We start from the raw sequence: 24427 nt of genomic DNA, 5'->3' as shown, positions 1-24427 counted from the left end.
TTTCACGTTTATTCTTGTTAAAAATAATGTTTATCTTTGTCTTCTTCCTCCTTCTCCAACACTCTTCCCTTCTCCTCCTCAGCTGACAGACGTAAAGCGTGATGAGACAATTCTCCAGCAGCTGCGCAATTATCATTTGAACCACTGCAGAAAACGTTTGGATCGTGTTTGTGTCCGTGGCGTAACGATAAACTGAGATGACAGAAAAGCCGGCTTGTTATGTGAAGAGGCGGGGCCTATTAGTCCTGCACTTCTGAACAGGAAGTCACAGGCGCAGTGTTTGATTTTTACTGTCTTAAAAACACGAAAAACAGAATTAGTTAGTTTTAAACCATTTACAGAGGTCTAAAAAGTTCTTCCTCACTTACCTTATGCATTCAGAGCATCCTAATTACTCACCACGATGAGTTTTTAAGCTCTTTTCACAACTCTCAAAGACCTGATTAAAGTTTTGCCACCATGGTAAGAATAACAACAACTAGCATGCTAACGGGCACTTCCTAATTCTCACTACACCACTTTATAATTGGACTTATTTTGACCTCAATAGCGACTTATACAAGATATCTGTACTGGGGTAAGACATATAAAAAAAAATCAGCCCTCAAAGTCATTTTCGATCAGTCATTTTGTGGTTTTCAGTGAGCAGAATGTAAACAGTGATTACACACACGTCGTAGTTAAATACAAAATACCTACAAAGCGGCGTGTTAAGTTTTTTATTGGCGCTTGTTTTTGGCATATGTTAACCGCAGAGTGACCTTGCGCAGTGTTGAATTAAGCTGATAAGAGGCGCTTTAAGGTGTGCTGCTCTCTCCGGGTCAGCTCCAGTCTGCTGCACCCGCTCTCCAGCATGGACACTCTCCTCAAGAGCAAGGATGACAAGGTGAGGAGCTCTGTGGACGACAGGGACCGCGCTCAAACTGCCAAATTGAAAAAAAAAAAAAAATGAAATTGGATAGTTATATGAACAGGTATCAATACTCTGAGGAAAAAAAAAAACAGTAAAACAAAAACAAAATTTGACCTTTCTTGAACAGTTTGAGAATTGGGGCTTGAATGATTTGGGATTGGATTTTTCTTATAAGCATTGTGATTAAATTTGTTATTTGTGTTTTAATAATAGATTTCTATTCAGAGTTGACATTTTAAACAAGTCCAGGAGAATTGACAAAAAAAAAACTGACATCAAAACTGACAAGAATCACATTTCAGAACATGTTTGTACAGCTCTAATACAGGGTCAGCGGTAGTTATGTAACGACATTCAAATCTCTCTGTACGATATTTTCACGATATGCATCTCACGGTACGATATTTATTGCGATATTTTGAAGAGGCTTATATTGTTGATAGGACACTGTTGCTTTTAAAATACCTTGACAAATTTTGGTGTGAATTATTTCCATCATAATCCCAAGAATTCAAGTCAAAAACATATTTCTTCATGTTCATGCACTGAAATGAATCATGGGATATGTAGTTTCCAATGTTCGTAAGCTGTTGCTACTATAAAAGCCAGTGGCGGAGCGTGCATTTCACACCTGGGCCTTCAGTAGTGCTCCGTCTGAAACAATCCACTCCTCAAGAACTATTTTATGGTTATAAAAGCATCTTATTCTACAGAAACACAGAATGAAGAGCAGTGGAGATTCTGTGCACGGACAAGAAGTGAGGAGCGCTTGGGTGCTAAACCAGAACTAAACCAGGACTGTTTGTCGGGACTGGCCTGAAGGTGCACCCGCGTAGACTGTCGGGTGACGGGGCTCAGTGCAGCTGTCACCCAATCGCTCTTTGCGGACACCCTGCTCCGTTGTTTCAGGGGTTCTCTCTAGCACTTTCTCTCAAGTCCAAGATTAGACCTGGTGTAGACCTGGTGTAGACCTGGTGTAGTCCTGGTTTAGACCTGGTGTAGTCCTGGTGTAGTCCTGGTGTAGTCCTGGTGTAGTCCTGGTGTAGTCCTGGTGTAGTCCTGGTGTAGTCCTGGTGTAGTCCTGGTGTAGACCTGGTGTAGTCCTGGTGTAGTCCTGGTGTAGTCCTGGTGTAGTCCTGGTGTAGTCCTGGTGTAGTCCTGGTGTAGACCTGGTGTAGACCTGGTGTAGACCTGGTGTAGTCCTGGTGTAGACCTGGTGTAGACCTGGTTTAGACCTTGTGTAGTCCTGGTGTAGACCTGGTGTAGACCTGGTGTAGACCTGGTGTAGTCCTGGTTTAGACCTCGTGTAGTCCTGGTGTAGTCCTGGTGTAGACCTGGTGTAGACCTCGCGTAGTCCTGGTGTAGTCCTGGTGTGTAGTCCTGGTGTAGACCTGGTGTAGACCTCTGGTGTAGTCCTGGTGGTGTAGTCCTGGTGTAGTCCTGGTGTAGTCCTCGTGTAGTCCTGGTTTAGACCTGGTGTAGACCTGGTGTAGACCTGGTGTAGTCCTGGTGTAGACCTGGTGTCATATACAGTTACACATATACAGTTTGCAGCTTTGGCTGGTTCATTCTCTGACTGTCCCATCAGCGGGTGTGAATCCGGTGACATCGTTCGCCGCTAAAGGTCCTGGTGACACCAACTCAAAATCTGATTGGTTGAAGCAACAGTTTCATGGACATTTATTTTGTGTTTGAGGGCCTGCAGAACGGATTGTGAAGGCCTCAGGGACATTTCTTTGACTTTGACTCTGCAACAAGTGACGGCTGAAATGTGATTGGTCAACTGCTTTAATATGAAATTGCATGTGTGGAAGCACCACCATCGGAAAAGCTCTGTAAGGAAGCGGACAGACAATTTGGAATTATTTAATAATAATATAATTAACATCAGTCTGTGATTCAGAGATTTTTTTAGAGAAGAACTTGCAGGTCCTGATGGGCCACCACTGATAAAAGCATGTATTTAAGCAAAGGAACTTGTAATTTGATATATTGTGATGATCCACCATATTATTGTGAGACATTTGAGCTGAGTTCAGTTATTGTTACATCCCTAGTCAGCAGTGTTTTATGCTGATGTATACTGTATTTTAGATTTGATTTGTGAAGGAAAACATGGTCATTTTATTTATTTTTTTATTTCTATCCAATTAAGATTTATCTTGCTGCTTTATTTAGAATGGTGTTGATCTATATATGTATCAGAAATAGAAAATGGGGGCACTTTCGGCTCCAATTCACTTCACATTGGAATATTGTCACCCCTCTCTTTATACCTGCAGCAGTGAGCTTCGTTATTTTGGTCTTAAAATGTTCCTATCAACCTGTTCTACATGATCCTGGTGTTTTATTTCCCAATTTTATCCATAAATAAATCCCAAAACTTGGCTCCAAATTTGCTCCTATAACTGCAGCCTCAGTGAGCTTCATTTGACTGGAGTTGAACGCTGTGGGTGTCACATTTCATTAGTCCACTTCTTTATACAGTCTGTGGGTAGGACCGAACAATTTGGGGAAAAATAATTGCAATTTTTCAGATTCTGATAAGACAGAATAAGGAGATTTTGTTGTTTGTGGAAGGACTGATGCTAGTTTATAAATTGCAGCATTTGTGATTTCCTAATTGTGTTCATTCAAATAGCAATTACTATCTTTCAGCTCTGTGATTTGCCAGCTTTGAGTATATAAAGTGTCAACGATCATAAATTCTATTACAACCGAGAGAGAGAGAGACTCGGAACAAAATCGACTCATTCACGTTTGATCAAAATAGCCCAGTCTTAAACTCTGATCTGTGACCTGCTCTGAAACTCTGCTTGTTTCACATGTCCCTGTGCACTTATCAGGAGCATACCAGAGTGATGTAGTGTGTGTGTGTGTGTGTGTGTTTGTGGTGAAAGTCCTGCCCCTTTGTCCTGCCCCCGCCCTGGTGCCAGACCTGTGCCAGCTTCAGGACTAAACAAGAGATATGTGCCTCTGTTGGAGCTATTGCACAAGATACACAAGTGAGGAGCAGATGTTTTGTCTGTAGTGCGTCTGGAGGCTGCAGTCCAGTGTGACGTTCTCTGCTCTCTGTACACGCCTGTTACTTTGGTACTATGGCTGAGGAGGTTTACAAGTCACATAATGCTGTGTTTCTCATTATATCAGCTTTAATATTTGTAAATGTACATTTGCAGATTTCATATATCCAAATATCAAATATCCAAAACTCTGGGTATGATATTTTCACGGTATACATCTCATGGTACGAAATCGTGAATATGCTACTTTTTCCTTTTAAAAGCTTTGGTACTGTTATAATATGAAGAATGAAGATTTAAGGAAAGGATCATGGTCTATGTAGTTCCCTCTGCTTTTTAGCTGGTGCTCCACTAAAACAATGTGATTCGATATCTTGTGATGGTCTATGTTAGGGGTGGGCGATATCTCGATATTTTTAATTTTTCAATATATTTTTTAAACTCCATATGGATTCTGATATATCGTATATATCGATATAATATTTATATTCAATTTTGATCTCGCCGCTTCGTTTGTCTTCTCTGTGCGCGGCCCTGCCTCCCTGATTTTGCTGCTTGTGTCTCATTCATTCCTCACTATTGCCATGAATGCAGAAAGTTATTGCCAATGAAAAGCTTCTAGTACAGGGGTCGGCAACCCAAAATGTTCAAAGAGCCATATTGGCCCAAAAAAACAAAAACCATACCTGCCTGGAGCGGCAAAAAATTAAAAGCCTTTTATAAGACTAATATGAAGGCAACACAGGCTGTCAGTCTATTGGCTATATAAGCCGACTATTAAAATTACTCAGCTACAAATACAAAATGAGCATTCATGATGACACAAACCCCTTTTGCGACCTGCTCATACTCGGTGCTCCGTCTGTAGCCACTGAAATCAGGTGGTTAGTGTTTATTCCTTTGTCATTTAGGCCCCGTTTACACATACACGTTTATTTTTAAAAACTGAGACATTTCCCTTCGTTTGTACACATCGTTTACACGCAAACGGCGAATTCACCTCTGAAAACAAATCTTTCTAAAAACTCTGGCTAGAGTGGAGATTTTGGAAAACTCCGGTTTCACGTTTGCGTGTAAACTGAGATAAACGGAGTTTTAGGAGCTGGCACGCTGAAAGTGCGACCGACGATGGAAGCATTCAGAGCAGCAGTCGTATTTCTTCTGATCGTGCATAGGAGCACTCAGAAAACAGCAGCATGTAGAACTTTGTACGCAACTCACCGCACATCAGCTCGGGCAGCAGCGCCAAACACCTGGGAGCAGTCAGCGCACAGCTCCTCAAGACGGGGCTGGGGGTCCAGTGTTGGTCAGATGGTCCAGAGGCTTCGTCCTCCATGTCCTGGTTCCAGACGGGGGCGAGTAAGACCAGCGCACAAAGGACTGGGTCCGAGTGCTTCAGTGCAGTCGTCTGTGCGCTGGTTCTGTGTGGGAAAAGTGAGAATGTTCTGTGGACCACAGGTCTGGGCGGGCTGCTCCGGTCCTCCGCACTCGACCGCGGCTGGTTCCGAGATGGTGCAAAGCATCCGGATAGAAGCGCGAATCCCGTTTGGTTTGTTATATGTTGTTCTGAGCGTCCGTCTGTGCATGTGTTTTTTTGTTTGTTTTTTTGGGGGGGAAAGCGCTTCTCAGGTGGAGGCACCGGACACCACCCCCGTTTCAGCTCATCTATTTGTTCTGCTGAAACACTTTTCATGTGTTTGCATTTGCACACACAGCTGATGGATCAGATCCATGACTAGAGATGAACGAGGGTTTTAAACCTAAAGAAACCATATTAAAACAACAACCAAAAAAAACATTCCTTTTCCATTTTCACTAATTTTTGAAAAAGCTACAGGGAGCCACTAGAGGAGTGCTAAAGAGCCACACCCCTGCCTACCCCTGTTCTAGCACCACAAACCTTTTCCACCATTTACAGAAAAGACCATCAACAGCACATCCTCTGAAAGAAATTAAACTGCATCAGCGGCACAAGGAGCGAGCTGTTTATGCAAATGAGCCATGTGGTTTTAAGTTTTGTTTCTGTAAAACGTAAACACTTGTGGCAAATCTGCTTTAAACACATTATAATGTCAAACTGGCTGATGTGGCTCTAAAGTCGTTATGTTTAAATGTTGTAAAGTTTAGTCATGTAAAGTTTATTTATGCAGAAGATTTTAATGAATAATCTGCTGCAGTGTAATTTGTACAATAATGTTTGGAAACGTTTGGTTTGATCTGCAGTGGATTGTGGGAAACCTCACAGCTCCTGACGCTAGTGACGAACATGTGTCTGTTAAAATAAGGAACCTCCCAAGCTTCCTCTGCTAAAGGAGCTCATATTTATATAATCAGGGATTTTTTGTAATCTTAAATGTGGCAGAAGCACTTTGTTCCTACATGAACTGCCGACCTCTTGCACTTCAGTAAAAAACACATTGTGGAATTTGGCAGATTTGTTTTTGCAGTAGTTTTAGAGGGTTATTTTTCCTGTACACATATCGAGCTATATATTGTATATCGAGATAAATCAACATATATTGAGATATAGTTTTTGCTCCATATCGCCCAGCCCTAGTCTATGATATTATTGTGAGACTTTTGGCGATATGATACCACGATATTTCGGTTATTGTTACATCCCTGTAAGTCAGTATACCATTATTTCCATACTATTGAGTGCACCTGAGTATAAGCCACATCCAACTACATTTTAAAAGAAAATACAGTAGGGAAAGTGAAATGGAAAACGGTCTCTTGCTTGCATTTGAGAGTATGACAGGATCATTCCAGAATTTGAAAATCACCAACTGACTGACAGTCAAGTCACACACAAAAAAAAACTCGGCATCTCATCCAGGGGCCGAACTTAACTTTCTATTGCAACCATGGCAACCCACTTTCAGTCAGTGTTTTCCTGTTCCTCTGAGCTGCCAAGTCTAAACCTTTTGACAAGACAAAGTAAATTTAGTGCTAAAATAGTCCCACAAACACAAGCAGCTTTTCTTTGACTTTCTGTCGATGCATCTGTTGCACAATTTTCCCACAAACACAGTTCTACCAAAACCAGACTCTTTTTGTGCCGGTTCTTATGCTGCAAATGTTGATTTTTAAGTCACTAAACTCCACCCGCAGACCAAATGCCGAGAATTTAGGGAGTCAACCAAATGATTTTATTAGTCACCTATTTATTTTGTTTGGATTATGAGCAGGGAGGTGTGAGTTAGCTGGAGTTTTAAGAGCCATTGGACTGTCTAATCTGCCCTTTCAGTTAGAAGTACTAGTAAAATGTGTCTTCATCTGTAAAGTTGTTCTGGTTTTTTTAGACCTTCTTCCAACGCCACTGTCAACCATTTGTTTAGTTGAATGCAGCCTTAGTTACTATGCGTAAACACTGCATAATTGTTCTATTTTTGGTCAATTTTCTAGACTTTTTCGAAGCTTTAGTCATCATGTCCGCCCCGCAGCGCAGCATCTTTTGACAGTCATATTCCTCTCCTCGGTGCTCAGCCTGACAGCTCTCCTCCTCCTCCTCCTCTTCCTCGCTCCTCCCGGGTCCTGGCTCGTGTCTCTGCCCCCTCCCCCTGCGGCCTGGCTCCTCGTCCCTGCCCAGTGACCATCTGCCCGGGCCTCTGTTCTGTGCCAGTCTCGGCGTGCCAGGGCCCCCCTACCCCGCCCCGTCCCCTCGTCTTCTGTGTCCCCCGCGGGCCTCCTCCCCCAACAAACCCCCCATTGTCCCCGCGCTCCTCCACAGCCCAGTCCAGTGCGCGTCACAGCCTGGAGCAGCGGGGAAGAGGGGGGCCCCGCTCGGCCTCTGAAGCCCCTCTGTGTGCGGGGACGTGTGGGTGATGTTTCAGAGGAACCTTGGTTTTCTACATACTTTTGAGCAATAAAACCGCCTGTAATTTGATAAATGTGAAGGAGATATGTTTAAAATCATACTGTGGAACATTCCAGGCAGAGCAGTGACATATCCAGAGAAATAAGAAGGTGTCGGACCCCTAACCGAGATGTTACATATGCACCTTTAAGTAATTAGTTTGTATCAATAATGTGTAATAATTCAACTTTCTACTGCTCAAATCTCAAAGCAAGCACTGAAAAATAACACACTTTTATAAGGTTAAAGTACCCATGATAAATACTGACCCCAAAATGATTGTTCCATCATATGTAACGATATCCAAATCTCTCACTATGATATTTTCACAATATGCATCTTACTGTACGATATTTATTGTGATATTTGTGGAGACGAACTAAATTGTGAATATGCTACTTTTTCCTTTTAAAAGACTTTGGTATTGTTATAATATAAAGAATTAAGATTTAAAAGTGTTATTTCTTCACGTAGTCTGCACTGACAACAGCAAAGGATCATGGTCTATGCAGTTCCCTCTGTTTTTTAGCTGTTGCTGCACCAAAACAATGTGATTCGATGTCTTGTGATGGCCCACGATTTTATTGTGAGACTTTTGGCAATATTATATCACGAAATTTTGGTTATTGTTACAACTTTATAAGTCAGTGTACCGTAATGTTTGGACTATTGAGCGGATCTGAATTTAAGCTGCATCAACTAAATTTTAAAAGTAAAAAAAGGGTACATATACAGTATAGGCCGCACCTGTCTATAAGCCGCAGGTGTCCACGTCTTCAAGAATGTATTCAAGTTGGGGCCGTCTGCTTTTATCGCCTCTGAAAACTTTTGCTTTTACATTGAGTCAGTTCGTCACTCTGCCATAGACCATTTAATGACAGTGCGCCTTATAATCCAGAGCAACTAATAGCCCGGAAAATACGGTATAAGGTTTTGTATAGACAACAACAGAAAGGAGAGGAGGAGGCATGGAGAGATGTCTGGAGATTTGGGAGAGAACTGTGAGTTTGACTTCTATGGGGTATTTTACTGCTAACACATGACATATTTAGATCATCATGTTACCTTTTATTGTATTGGAAATTCTATATTCGCCAAACCGATGTATTTGCATGTATTTTAAATTTCCCTTTTGTTTTTGATGCTAGATTACTCAAACATGCATGGATGACTCTAAAAACCTCTTCAGGCATGTTTTTGACGAGGGAACATCATTATACAGTGGTTTTCATTCATTCATTCATTACGGTGGTATTTATTCATGGGTTTCAGGTTCAGGTTTGACAACTTTGAACAATTTAAAATAATATCTTGTTGATCGCTATGGCCATTTTTTTTTATCCCCCTATGCCCGATAGATGATGATTATGTGTTCACGGGTGAAGCTCGCTCCAGTCTCCAGTCTTATTATTAAACCTTCATTTCATGCATTTCAGGCTTTGAGATAGTGATTAGATTTGGTGGACTACGAATGCCATATCTAAAGACGTCTAAACTACAGGGATAGCAGTAGTAGTTTTATACATGATTACGTCTAATAGAATTCTGATTTGCAGCATCAGTTTGATAAGATCTAATGGAGATTTCTATGAACCTTTCAGCCCAAATCGCTTGTATGCAGTGAAATATTGTGTCATCTGTTATTTACATCTGAATGAAGGGTACTAGTTCAAAGCAAGTAAATGTTTCTCTTGTTTCTTTAAGTATGAACCGATCTTATCTGCCCCAGAACAGTCCAGAGATATCTTTATCTGAGTCTAAGCCGCGCTCCTCGTGACTGACTGCTGCTGTTGTGAACACAAGCGCAGGTGGGCAGGGTGGCCAAAAACTGTACTCAAGTAAGAATAACTGCACTTCAGAAGAATATTACTCAAGTAGAAGAACAAAGTAGTAGCGCAAGAAAATAACTCACTTAAGAGTAGGGCTGCTCGATTATGGAAAAAATCATCATCACGATTATTCAGATTATTATTTTTTAATTATATGCATTTTGTCAGAATTTCTCTCTCAAAAAAAACCCCAAAACACTTTGTTACTGATAATTTACGCAAAACTTTCAAATTGAAAATAAATATAAGATACAAATATGTCCCTTTTAGAGCAGTTTTGTATAGTACATAAAATGAATAAAATAAACTTTGAACATGAAAAAAAGAAAAACTTAAATGTATCCAAAATAAACTTTATATCCAGCTGTTCTACAATCTCTATATTTAAAAAATCAAATCAAATAAAATATTTAAATATACTCTACTTTAAAAAATCCTAAAACTTTGATAAGCTTTAATCATTTCAACTAGATTATATGAGTTTGGAGACACACAAATAGAAATCACAACCGAAATTCAATTAATCGCACAGCCTTACCTAAGAGTAAAAAAGTCTGTGGGGAAACTCCCTGAGAAAACTGATTAAGTAAGAGTAATTGTAACTAAGTAACTAAGTCTGGACGTAACGTGATCATAAACCATGTAATAGAAGTGGACAAAGGGAGTGTGACGTCACCCATAGCGTTCAGCAGCAACCTAATGAAGCTCAGCGAGGCTAGCAGTTATAACGCCTAAACTGCAACCTGAGACCAGGAGTCGTGAGCAGCCTTGGAGAAAATTGCTCTGTTAATAATGTTCATGTCTTAATATAGGGTCAGAAAAGTGAAGTAAAAACCTGCAGGATCATATAGAGCGGGTTAATACGAATATTTTAAGACCAAAATGACGAGGCTCACAGCAGCAGGTACAGAGAGAGGAGCGACGGTTTTTCAATACAAACTGAATTGCAACCAGAGCTCGAAGAAACCACTTTGCAGCCGTGTTCACTGTCGTGCTCATGCGGCGACTAGTGTGTTGACTATATCCATTTATACACACTCTGAATGTGATTTTAAAAATTGGAAGTTGATGTAGTTCTAAGAACAAAACACTGAAAATACCAAAACCTCGTTTAGTTTAGTTTAAGTTTAGGGTTTAATTTAAGTTTAAGGTTCAACTTAAGTTTAAAGTTTACTTTAGTTTAGTTTAAGTTTTAGTTTAGTTTAGTTTAGTTTAAGGTTTAGTTTAGTCTCTGAATGTGATTTACAAATTGGAAGTTGATGTAATTCTAAGAACAAAACACTGAAAATACCAAAACCACATTTAGTTTAGTTTAATTTAAGTTTAAGGTTTAGTTTACATTTAAGGTTTAATTTAAGTTTAAGGTTTAGTTTAGTTTAAGTTTTAGTTTAGTTTAAGTTTTAGTTTAGTTTAAGTTTTAGTTTAGTTTAGTTTTAGTTTAAGTTTAAAGTTTAATTTAGTTTAGTTTAATTTAGTTTAGTTTAAGTTCAAGGTTTAGTTTAAGTTCAAGGTTTAGTTTAAGTTTAAGGTTTAGTTTAGTTTAAGTTTTAGTTTAAGTTTAAAGTTTAATTTAGTTTAGTTTAATTTAGTTTAGTTTAAGTTTAAGGTTTAGTTTAAGTTTTAGTTTAGTTCAAGGTTTAGTTTAAGTTTAAGGTTTAGTTTAGGTTTAAGGTTTAGTTTAGTTTAAGGTTTAGTTTAGTTTAAGTTTTAGTTTAGTTTAAGTTTAAAGTTTAGTTTAGTTTAAGTTTAAGGTTTAGTTTAAGGTTTAGTTTAAGTTTTAGTTTAGTTTAAGTTTAAAGTTTAATTTAGTTTAGTTTAGTTTAAGTTTTAGTTTTAGTTTAAGTTAAGGTTTAGTTTAGTTTAAGGTTTAGGTTTAGTTTAGTTTAAGGTTTAGTTTAGTTTAAGTTTAAGGTTTAGGGTTAGTTTAGTTTAGTTTTGGTTTAAGTTTAGGTTTTGATTTAAGTTTAGGTTTAGTTTAGTTTTGTTCAGTTTAAGGTTTACTTTAAGTTTAAGTTTTAGGCTTAGTTTAGTTTATTTATTTATGAGACAGTACTAATTTCCACCTGTCGTCCCTGGGCAGGTTGATGTTATAGTTCATAAAATCAAACATACAAAAAGGATCAAAAGGATCAATAAAAAAATGAATGAGCTGTACAATTTCTTTAAAAAGTTACTCAAGTAAATAAATACTACCACACAGCTGAGTACAAGCGCAGCCCTGGAGCTCTGTGTACTGATGATGATTATTATTAGTAGGGGTGTGCAGAAATATTGAAATATCAATATATGGTATCGTTTAATTTGATGATAAGGCATTAATATCGTGGGCTGCTGTATTGATATATCCTCAAGAGTATTTTTTTGTATATTTTACTAAATTATTTTGTGAAAGAGCTACAGTTTTGTTTCTTGTTTGTAGAAAGTTCACTTGTTTATGCGACACATTTGACATTTTCACTGTCTTCAGTAAAATGGGTGTTTTTCTTATGAACTTTGTGGATTAATAAAAACTTTTAGTATTATTTAGTTGTTTTTTTTTACTGAACCGTATCGAATAGATTTGAAATATACTATTGAATCGTACTGTATTGAAAACCGTATCATATTGTGGCGTATGTACTGTGGTATGTACTGTATCATATTGCCAACTTCTTAATGATAACCTGCTCTAATTATTAGGCTACTCTATAATTGATATTATTCAGGTCACAATATCTGAAAAATAACAATCATGTATTATGCAAAATCAACTTTTGGAGCTTTTTACCTTGTTAGAACATTTCCTCATCATAAATGAAGCTCTCTCTTGGACTCTATTTGAATCCATGTTTCTACACTGAATACAAGCAGGATACAAAACACTACACTACAACTTCACAAACCTGATGTGATGGGCAGTATGTTCATTAGAGAGCTGTAATATGTTAGCGCTCTGAAGGGGGTGTGGCTTATCAAAGAAAGCAAAATAAAAGTGAAACTTATACACTTATATATTGTTTTTGGTGAATATAGCATTTTGAAAACAATAAAAGGTAACATGGTGATCTAAAGATATTATGTGTTTGTAGTTAATGCCCCACTGGGAGTTTTCAGATTTTAGAATGTGATGATGTAACCATATCCACATATCCAGATCCATATTTCCACGATATATCGCTCATGGTACGATATTTATTGCGATATTTTGTGGAGGCTAGCTGTGAATACATTACTTTTTTCTCTTAAACAGACTTAACCCAAAGAAGTAAGATTTAAAAGTGCTTAGAACAATTATTTCTTCATGTAGTCTGCTCTGAAATGGAGCAAAGGATCATGGTCTATGTAGTTCTGTCAGTTTTTTTTAGCTATTGCTGCACCATAACTCTTAATTAAAGCAAAGAGACCTGTAATTCGATATACTGTGATGGTCTACGATATTATTGTGAGACCATCCTATTGTGAAATGGGGGACAAGGGCCAGATTATTATACATTATATTGTACTTTGCCATGAAATATTGAAGCGTTTTCAATTACTGACTAAACTCAAGAACTCACTGTATTACAATGTATATAGAAGTCTTTCCATGCCATTTCAGGAGCTTTATAAAATACATATGTTTGGTACCATATGAAAGGTCTTTTTCTGGTCTTTCAGGAAAAAAATATTCAAAATGTTTTTATCACTACCCACATGCCATAAATGACATGTGAAAATCGGACCATGTTGCATTTTCTTGTTTTTAACAGAACCCTCACACATAATCTATTTCAAATTTTCAACATTTGGTGATTTTGTTTTACAGTCCTAGTACATATCTTGATTCTCAAAAAAATTGAAGGGTCTCTGACACCTACAAGTAGGTTTAAAAAGGGGCTAAAAATGGTAGGCCATGAAAATGAAAAATTTTTTTAATATAAAATGACAATGAGTTGGGATACCAAAGTTTGGATAGATGTTATTTGAACACAGAGTAGAGGAGTACAAGTCTACAAAATTTCAGCCCTCTATGTGTGATACTTACAGAGATATCGACCTGTGAAAACGGCCGAGAAAAAATGACGTGCATTTTGGGCCCGAAAATGGACACATACTCCCCTCACTAAATGAGCTGTAACTTAAAAAGTATTGATCAAAAATGACTAAAATTTCACAAGTTTGGTACATGATAGTAAGGGACTATTTGGTAAAGTTTTCAAAATTTTTTGAGATCGAAGTGCGTGGGCCATTTGTTGAAATGGTGTGGAATGATCCATAGGCCTATAGAACGCTGGGATGTCATCTGAAACCCAGCGATAAAAGTCTAATACCTTTTTAGTAAAGTTGAGGTGTAACAAACAGCTAGAACTGTGCAACTTACTGTGCAGAAAGTCTGATTCTCTGTCATCTTCTTTTCTCTCACAATAACTGCGATACTAAAATGTTAAAATGACGTCGTCCTTGGCTCCATGTGTAACCCGTGTCCCCTCCCCTCTGTGTGTTTCAGCTCAGCAGTATCAGCAAAGCCATCAACTCCACAGAGACGCCGGTCAAAGAGAAGCATGCACGCCGTATCCTTTACTCACGAGATAAGTCTGATAAACCCCTGCATGATGTCATCAGGAGGCGCCATGGTGACACTGAACACTGAGCATGTGAGCACAAGACGGCTGCCTGCTGATGAAACCTGTCTGCTGGAGATTATAAGAGGCTCAATGCTAAACTGTTCTGTCAGAGAAACATGTATATAACAGTCGTGTAGCAGTGTAGCTCAGCTGGTAAGAGGGTTTGTCCACTGATCTGAAGGTTGGTGGTTTGAATCCCACTCTCACAGATAAATGCTGTCATTGTGTCCTTGGGAAAGACACTTGACCCACCTCGCCCCTAGTGTCTGGCTGGGTGGTTCTTTGTTGTAAAGCACTTTGAGAGCCTTGAAGGTGGACAAGTGCTGTATAAAAATGTGACCATTGACCATTTTACCATTTACCTTATTGACCGAAGATCTTGTCAGGTTGTTCCAGGGCACTTTTGTTTACATTATATTCAGGGTGTCCCAAAAAACTGACATAATTTCACAGGCCAATAATGTTGGCAGTTCTTGTTGAAATAACTTTAAATTTTCACAGAATGTATAGAAACAGATCAAGATTTTATATTTAATGTTTTATTTTTGTTCTGCTTTCAGGTTGAGCCGTTCATTCCCAAAGAGAAGTCATTTTGTCTCTTGGAATCTACAGCGTGCCTTCAATGTAAAATTTGAAAAAAATTCACCAACTGGCAAACTAATTTGGAGTTAGTATCAAAAATGTAAAGAGGAAGGATCTTATGCAGGACTAAAGGATCACATATGTGTGTGAGCAGATTCCAGGACACAAAATGACTTCTCTTTGGAAGTGAACAGCTCAACCTGAAAACAGAACAAAAGTAAAACATTCAATATAAAATCATGATCGGTTTCTGTGCATTCTATGAAAATTTGAGGTTATTTCAACAACAATTGCCAAAATTATTGGCCTGTGAAATTATGTCACATTTTCTGGGACACCCTGTGTTGTTTTGGCAAATGCAGCTCAGCAAATGACGGTTGGTAACAGTCGAGGCCTATATCAATGGACCCTTTAAAAGTTTGTACACAAATAAAAATAAAATCCCTCAGTTGTCCAGGTAGAATCCACGTCAAAGGAGAAATTAATTTGCCAACTGGACAAAAGTGTACACAAATGCATTTTATATTTTGGAATGTAGTGGAGCTGTTAAGGACCAAAAAAGTGCCCAATTATTCACTTTTATGGTACAAGCATGAAACTTTGCCAGATTATTAACATCCCTAGGACCAACATTTCTGGATACGGAACCAAGCCCAAGTCGACTCTGGAGCCGAGTACTGCACATGTCACAAAATGACTGGAAACAAGGCTGGGAGCTAAATTACTGCTTAAACCTCCTTTTTTTGTAAAAAAAAAAAAAAAAAAAAATGTTTTATCACACATTTATGCAGATATGAGTAACCCAAGACTCTTACAGTGGTACTGGGAAATAAGCAGGAATCTTATATTGGTTATTTATAGCACCGTTAGAAGGACACAGTCTGTGTGGTGAACAATGGAGAGATATTGTGGAAAAAGTAGAAATAGAGAGAGATTAAAAGAAAGCATTTAAAATTTAACTACAACTGGACAGTGCTGCATAAAGTGTAAAGTCTACGCTATGTAACCTGCTTGTTTCTATGGATATGTCATTACTCTGCCTGGAATGTTCCACAGTGTGGCATTAAACAGCTCGACTTTACATTCATGCAATTACAGGTGGTAGATGTGTGTATGTGTGTGTATGTGTGTATATATATATACACACACACACACACACACACACACAGAGAGAGAACTATACCTGGACAATGCAGACATGAGCTTCAGTGTCTGGACATTGATATGGTATATTTTCAACCAAAACAAACAAAAAAAAATCATTTTTTTACTTTTAAATGATTTTAGCTAGTAGTAGTGAGTACCTACAAAATAGAATCATCTCACAGTGCACAGTTGGGTACATTCGATGGTTCATTTATTTTTATTTAATTTATTAAGATCAGCAGTGCAGATAAAGAACTTTTTCTATTTTATATTGTTCCCTCATCCAGATCTTGCCTAAAGCGGTTGTATATGTCATCCGTGCATGTAATGAGTGATTTAGCAATCCATTTGGTATGTTTTCATGAGAAAATGTTTTGTCAGTGTGCTGATGTGTGCACTATGTCACCATGGTAACTGATAAACAATCTGCCAATATAGATACACGTAGAACAGCTCAAGCGTGATGTGACTGTAAGTGTCAATAGGGAATGATTACACATTACACAGTTTGACAATGACACCACAGTCCGGTCTTCATGTGATACTGTTACTTGGCTGGTCTCTGGTGGTGCTTCCTTAACCCAGCACACAGGCATCATCCTGGGCACACACAGAGAGAAGGGCGCCTACACCTTCTGGTCGTACTCTCTGGGCTTCCCCCTGGCCAGCAGCTCTGTCCTCAGCTGGAAGTTCTGCCACGTGCTCCACAAAGTGCTCAGGGACGGACACCGCAATGTAAGAGCAGACTCCCGCATGTTTATCACCTCTGTGTCCATGTGTCTGCGTGTCTGTCTCACTCTCTTCTGTTTACAAGGTTTTACAAGACTGTATGAGACACCACAGCAGTCTGGTGGATGTGGGGAAAATGTGGGTAAGTCCTCTCAATGTCCTTTATACACGTGAAACTCTGTAAGAAGTCCTGTTATGGACAAAGTAACCAGGCAGTCATTACTGGGTGATGTCATTTCATGGTAGAGAAGCTTGGGGCATGTGTATTTCCCAGTAATATCTGCCAGGCTAATATCACAGTGACCTCAAGGAAATAAAACAACCACACAAACCATTTTAAACCTTTAGGGAGCACTCCATAAATTCTGGTCAAGGGTTTGTCACCTGCTTGTCTCTATGAAAATGTTATTGCTTAATTCCCACTTGAACCAACATCAGACATGGGCCATGTTTACATTAGAGGTTTAATTCTGAATAAAAGTAATTTAATACTGAATAAAAATGTATTCCTCTTTAAAAAGACCATGTAAACGCTTAATTCCTAATGAAAATGATTATTTGGAATTAAACTTAATTTCAAAGTAAATGGGTGGTTTATTCCGATTTTAAAGCCAAATTGATTTATTCCTCGATCAGGTAAACATTTATTCTTGTTAAAATAATGTGGGTGCTTCGGCGCATGTTCATTGTGTCGCCTTTCTGATGCATTGATCCCGACGATCCCTCCACCAGTCCTGTCTTCGGACTTTCATCCACGTCTCTTTGGATTTGTGAGCGGATGTGGGAGTGGGCTGAGGTAGAGCAGACTCACACTCACTTTGTCTTCTTCCTTCCTTCTCCTCCTCAGCTGACAGACGTAAAGCGTGATGAGACAATTCTCCAGCTGATGCGCAATTATCATTTGAACGACTCTAAAAAAAAAGTTTGGATCATGTTTGTGTCTGTGGTGTAATGACAAACCAAGATGACAGAAAAGCTAATGGCAGCTGAAGTGTGTGTTTTCTTCCTGTCGACATAAATACGTTGGTGTCTCTGTCCAATCAGAACCTTCCTCACCCCAGACGTTGAGCGGAATTGAATAAAGGCAATTTAACATGTTTTCCAAGTAAACTTCAATTCAGAATTATTATGTCCATATAAACTCGAAGAAGAATATTTTAATTCAGAACTATTTAGTTCAGAACATTTCATTCGGAATTAAAAAACATCTAAATGTGGCCATTGTGTCCTTAGGCAAGACACTTACACGTCACCCACATTGCTTAGTATGAATGTGGTGTGTGAGTGTTCGTGGTGGTCAAAGGGGCTGATGGCACAGATTGGCAGCCTTGTATAAATCTGCCTGTCCCAGGGCAGCTATAGCTACAATAGTAGCTTTAGACCACAGAGTGTGGAGTGAATGGAGACTGACTACAATACAGTGTGACAAAAAACGTGTCTGTATGAGCTGGTGGCATTACCAAGCCAAGTAACAGGTCAGATCTGTGGAAAAGCGACCCACTCACAACAAGAATGCTTTTTTTTGTTTATTTTGATAATAAAAACACCTGTAATTGAATAAATGCTGAATAGATTTAATAGAGATGTGTGTAAAATCCCTCACTCGTCCAGATAGAATCCATGACAAATAAACATTTGTCCAGTTGACAAATTGAATTTCCTTTGTCATTTAATAGAGAAGTGCAATACATACATGCAATACAGACAGCAGGCAGTGGACCCTTCACCAGAATATTTAAACAGTGCACCTTCTCATAAAATGATGAAATTATTAGTACAGATATTTAAGTTTTAAATAAGCTTTTCCATTTTGTGTCCAGGCCCATCTTCATGACAAATATGGCCAACTGGTGCACCTCTACACCAAACTGCTGTGTACCAAAATGGAGTTCCACACAAAGGCAAGTCCTCGTGTTACATCTGCTTAATGACTGACCTCACCTGAGTGTTCTAACTGTCCCTCTGTGACCACAGCACAACACCATCCCCCCCAACCTGGAGATCACAGACGATGGCCTGGAGCGCGCCGCAGGGACTGATATCAACAACGTGTATGTAACCCGACACACTTCAGTATACAACAGGAAATGCATGACGCCCCATGGGTTTGACACACGCTAAAACACACCATTTTAAAGCTACATTATGTGCTAGACAATAATAACATAAGCAGCAGAAGTAGTGGCGAGTTCTAAAACAGAATCCCTCTTCCTATGTCATCAACACTGTCCAAAATGCAGAGAAGATTAATGCACAAGGAAGGACTTTTTAGACAGTTAACAAAATAAATGTGTTGTCATTTATTTTAATTACTGTGATCATAACTATTGTGTAATTTTGGTTATTTTTGGATCTTGTTTACATTATGGTTGCTAGGTAACATGGAATTACCTCAATGAACCAAGAAGTAACATTATAAACCTCACCAATATTACAAAAGTAAAAAAGACTGGGCAAGATTCTAAATATTATATTAAATATGATTATGTTAACTACATTTTAATGAAATGTGTAGTTTAACCTGTATGCCTGTCACCATGGAGACAAAGTAGATCTGTGGAGAGATGACTCCGCTCAGTCTAAGAATACACATTTTCAGTGTATTTTTGATCAAAACATCTATAATTAAGTAGATATATGATAATAAGAATACATTTAATTCTGTACAGTACTATGGAACATTTCAGGCAAAGTAATAACATCTCCATGGAGATAACTCAATTTTGTTATACAAGTACTCGAGTAAAAATATCACATGAAAAGAAATATGGAAATACCTGTTTAAAATGTAAAACAGTTCTCCAAATCTGTATGAAATACATTTTTACTCTAAAAATGTTAAATGTAGTAATATAGATTGATTCTATTGTATTTTCTGTGTATATTTTTGTTTTTTTGCTCAAAGCCAAGACGTGACCTCAAACCTGTTGTCTGGGTGTTGCCATGAACGTGCTAAAAATAACCCCGCACATCACATGACAAGTACCTTTTACTTTTCAGTCCATTTCCCAAAACCAGTTGAGTAAAAATTACAAATACCTGCTCTCAAATGGAGTAAAAGTAAAAAGTATCTACTGCAAAATGTAGTTTTAGTCCAGTTTTTAATTTCGTTAAAGTTGATCGTTTTCCTTCCTGGTTGGACCAGCAGCAGGCCCTGACATGTGCAGAGGTAATTCCAGTTCTGTGACCTACTGTAAACAAGGGACAATAATTGCACAATAATTCTGATTAGACAAATAAAAATAAAACACCTTTATTATGTTAAATGTATCTTTAAACTGTCAGAAAAATGCTTTCCTTGCTCTTAAATCCATATAATATATATATATATATATATATATATATATATATATATATATATATATATATATATATATACATATATTATGTAATATTATGTAATATTATATATATTATTATATATATTATATATTATATATATATACACACACTACCGTTCAAAAGTTTGACAATTTTGTGTTTTCCATGAGAAGTCACTTATTTACCACCATGAGTTGTAAAATGAGTAGAAAATATAGTCAAGACATTGACAAGTTTAGAAATATTGATTTGTATTTGAAATAATTTTTTTTTTCCTTCAAATTTTGCTTTCGTCAAAGAATTCTCCATTTACAGCAATTACAGCATTGCAGACCTTTAGCATTCTAGTTGTTCATTTGTTGAGGTCATCTGGAGAATTTCTCCCCACACTTCTAGAAGCACCTCCCACAAGTTGGATTGGCTGGATGGACACTTCTTGTGTACCATACGCTCAAGCTGCTCCCACAACAGCTCAGTGGGGTTTAGGGTGAGGGTGAGGATTGCACAAGGGTTTTCTAATCATCCATTGGCCTTTTGACGCAGTGAGCAAACACATTGTACCATTAAAACACTGGAGTGACAGTTGCTGGAAATGAGCCTCTATACACCTATGTGGATATTACACCAAAAACCAGACATGTGCAACTAGAATAGTCATTTACCACATTAGCAATGTATAGAGTGTATTTCTGATTAGTTTAAAGTTATCTTCATTGAAAAAAACTGTGCTTTTCCTTCAAAAATAAGGATATTTCTAAGTGACCCCAAACTTTTGAACGGTAGTGTATAAATATATTTATAAATAAAAGCAGATACCAGGAAAAACAACAAACCTCTCAGACCAGAAAAGAACAATACACAAACAGCAAAGACCGAGATGGAGGGTCCTTCAAATGCTTTTAGCCATGGAGATGTTATTGCTGAAAAAGCCCTTGTTATTGTTATTTGTAGGTAGTACATTTAATGACCTTGTGTTACTAAAATTACTTTAATTCACTTCCATTTTCTACAGTGAAGCTCTTCATGTGTATTGTCCAGATGCACTTGGTACAATCTTAAAAGCATTCTTTTATATAGTTCTTTCCAAATACCGTACATATGAACCTTAAGAAAGAAAGAATGAAAGAAGCTAAGATATTTTTACAAGAACTTATAATAATGCCTGTATTTTGTGTTGCTGTATGTCTATAAGATTCAATAAATAACTTAAATTAGGGTGTATTGTCCAGACATCAGATTCCAGATTGGAAAGCACAGTTTGAGCAGCTTCTGAAAGTCTGCATCATCAGGCCTGTCTCAGGCGGCAGTAGCTCAGATGGTAAAGCGTTTCTCCACTGATCCGAAGGTTGGCGGTTTGATTCCCACTCTTGACATAAACATCATTGGTTGAGAGTTCAGAGCGTTTGGTGGTGTGATTCCACCTCCCACGAATGAATGCTGTCGTTGTGTTCTTAACCCACCTCGCCCCTGGTGTGTGTGGACGCTGGTGTGTGTGTGTGTGTGTGTGTGTGAATGGTTGAATGGGTGAGTGGTTCCTTGTTGTAAAGCATTTTCACCTTGAACTAGTTACTTTTATAGTAGATTATCTCAGTTACTAACTCAGTTACTTTTTTGGAGAAGTAAATATAACTATTTACTTTTTCAAAGTAAAGTGCCCAGCACTGCTGAAAACACAAAACGAGTCAATTTCCAGGAAACTTCATGCAGCTTGAGCAACTTCTAAAACATCTCCCTTTTCTTCAATATTTCTTAATAAATTATCTTTTTATGCTTAAACTTAATGCAGGTTCTAATCGAGATGATCTGAAACTTGATTTTTCCCATGTGTTGATGGACCAGCCTAGTAAACATGACTGAAGAGGTTTTCAGTGTCATTCATGCACGTTTTGAGTATTTTAACAATTTCTCCTGGACCCTATCCTAACTGTTCTTACAGTTAGCACTAAGATTCTGTACAAGGCTCCTCCCACAAGTCTACATCTCCCATGATCCCACCCGGCAACTCTCCATAAATATACAGAACATGATACAACTGTACACAGCAACTTGACAAACCTGATGTGATGTGCAGTTGTTTCATTAGCAAGATTCAGCTGATTGTGTTGGGATAGTGCTCAGGAGGGGGAGAGACTTAGTGCAGAGAGCAAAGGGAGGGAGACTTATAAGGAGAAACTTATAAAACATAAAGCATTTTCAAAACAATCAAATGTAACATAGTGATATAAATATGCTACGTGTTAGGTTTTTTTAAGTACTTTTATTGTGTACTTTGTTACTTTGCACCACTGAGTATTGCTGCACTATTGACTGACTTCTCATAACAATAATATGAATATTTTCCCACATGTATGTCTAAATTTGTCCTACTTTACAGTTTGAATTCTCATGGCTCATTATGCTAACAAAGGCGTGTTTCTGTGGCCCTCAGGTTCCAGCTCACTGTGGAGGTGTTCGATTACATGGACGGGGAGCTGCGCCTGGCGGAGACAGGTGAAAAACTCCACAGTAACAGGAGCCACCACACAGCACCTGTCATTATCTATTCATGCGCTCAGAGTTGGGCCAAGCCACGAACTGGGTTAGCCCACAGTAGACCGGCCACGGGGTCCGCTGCCTATTCCCACATCCGACGTCTCTGTTTAGATGTGCCACTGTAACGACACTTTTTAGTATTGTTATTTCGATATTAAGTTATTTCGGCATATATACATACATATTTGTATGGTGTTATCCGCAGATCGTCTACATGATGAAATAACTGAAGCACAAAAGCCCATGCAGCCTCTGTTTTAGATGAGATATTTTCCCAAAGGCTGGTCTATGCTCTTTTTTAAAATGCATGACTGTTTCCCACGGTGATCACAGTGATGATTCTCCCTCTGTCTGATCTCCTCTGTGGCCCATGTATTCTCTGATCAAGAGCGTTGCATTAATATTATTTATGTCTGAAAAGCGGAATGTTTGAAAAATAGTAAAGTGCCACTCCCCCGACAATGAAAAATAAAAAGTCAAAGTAGTGGGACGCTTGGAAAATAATGTTTATGCCTAGGGTGACCATATTTCCGTTTGTGAAAACCCGGACATCTTACTGGGGGTGGGGGGTGGAGCCTCGACATTGAGCTAGTCTCACCTCACAACCTGTGCACATGGCCTCCCACTTTTCTCGACTGAAAACAGAGAGAACACGGAGAATTTCTTGTACAAGTCATTGTTAAATGCGCATTTGTGCTTCAGTATATTTCAGACTGACCGACTGTGTCTGCTCGCTCCTTCTGATGCACAGAGAACTACGAGACACACTCAATTGAATGGCCCAAAGAAAGGAAATAAAAACCCGGACATTTCCATCACTTTATTAAAAAAAAACCAGACGGCCAGGACAGGACACAAAAAACTGACATGTCGGGGAAAAACATATGTTTGGTCACCCTATTTATGCCGCTACTCCAACAATTAGACGTCAGTATTTAAATATCGACATGTCAGAGTAGCATCATGGCATCTGCACTTTAAATTGCGTTGTGAGCCTTTAATTAGAGCTAAATGGTGAGGAAATGCCGGCAATCTGAGAATTAAGCTCACTTCCTGTTCTCTGCTCGTGTGCTGCTCTGAGGGCTGGAGTGGCCAGAGTCTGCGTCATGTGAACAAAAACTGTAATGAAAGAAATTAAACATCACCTCATTGTCACTTATTGATACTTTGCAGCTGAGGTCATCAACATTCCCTGTAGGGGTGAAGCTAACTGGAAGCACTGTTCTGTCTGAATTTCTGTTACTCAAGTTAGATTTTAAAGATCCTATATATGAGTTGTAAAGGTTGTATGGAGATTTTTGTTTTGTTTCAAATTGTCAGTGAAAGATTAAAATACCATTACAGAGATGCAGCAGCCTTGTAATTATGATGACCAAAAAAAAAGAATGAAAATCTATCAACTGTGGATGTAGTGAGGCCAGATAAACATCAGCCAATAGATAACGAAGCTCCCTCATTTTCTATTGGCTGTTAGGTTGTCAATAAAACTCCCTATGTTTCTAGTGTAACTGATTCACCGGTGCGTGGGGATTATGTGGTTTATGCAGCGGTTCTTAGAGGCTTTTTCAAACTGTCGCTTCCTCGCATTTCGCACAAAGTTTGTTTTTGAGGTCCCTGAAAGAAGAAGAGAAGGGGAAAAGGAGCGAAAACAAACTGAGGTGATTCAACAGTAATTCTGAACACACACTGGATGTAAACAAACGTGAGTTCTAGAGTAAGGAGACGGGAGGAGGTGTTTGTACTGACGGAGCTGTGGAGGAGGGAGGTGGTGTCACACATGCACAACATTTGAAAAAGGACTGTCGCTGTATTTCACTTCCCTTAAAAAAATCCTCTATACAATCTTTAAGTTGTTACAATGCTGTTACCTTCTCACAAACAAACCTGGAGTTATGTTTCATTCACACATG

The 24427-nt window shown here is 38.5% G+C and overlaps 1 protein-coding gene across 1 annotated transcript in view; it reads left to right on the top strand.

Annotated features, from left to right (window-relative positions):
- Positions 1-24427, top strand: part of hip1rb (huntingtin interacting protein 1 related b) — a 72590-nt gene that overhangs the window by 15836 nt on the left and 32327 nt on the right. The window contains 6 exon segments of the mRNA XM_020938307.2: positions 14090-14153; positions 16528-16670; positions 16750-16806; positions 18485-18565; positions 18639-18715; positions 22414-22475. Of these exon segments, the coding sequence (XP_020793966.2) occupies positions 14090-14153; positions 16528-16670; positions 16750-16806; positions 18485-18565; positions 18639-18715; positions 22414-22475 (484 nt within the window).

This window comes from Boleophthalmus pectinirostris, unplaced genomic scaffold, assembly GCF_026225935.1.
Source record: "Boleophthalmus pectinirostris isolate CB_2022bp ecotype Guang Dong unplaced genomic scaffold, ASM2622593v1 HiC_scaffold_4, whole genome shotgun sequence".
NCBI lineage: Eukaryota > Metazoa > Chordata > Actinopteri > Gobiiformes > Gobiidae > Boleophthalmus > Boleophthalmus pectinirostris.
Note: the sequence above shows the minus strand (reverse complement) of the source record. Positions and strands in the feature narration are given on the sequence as shown.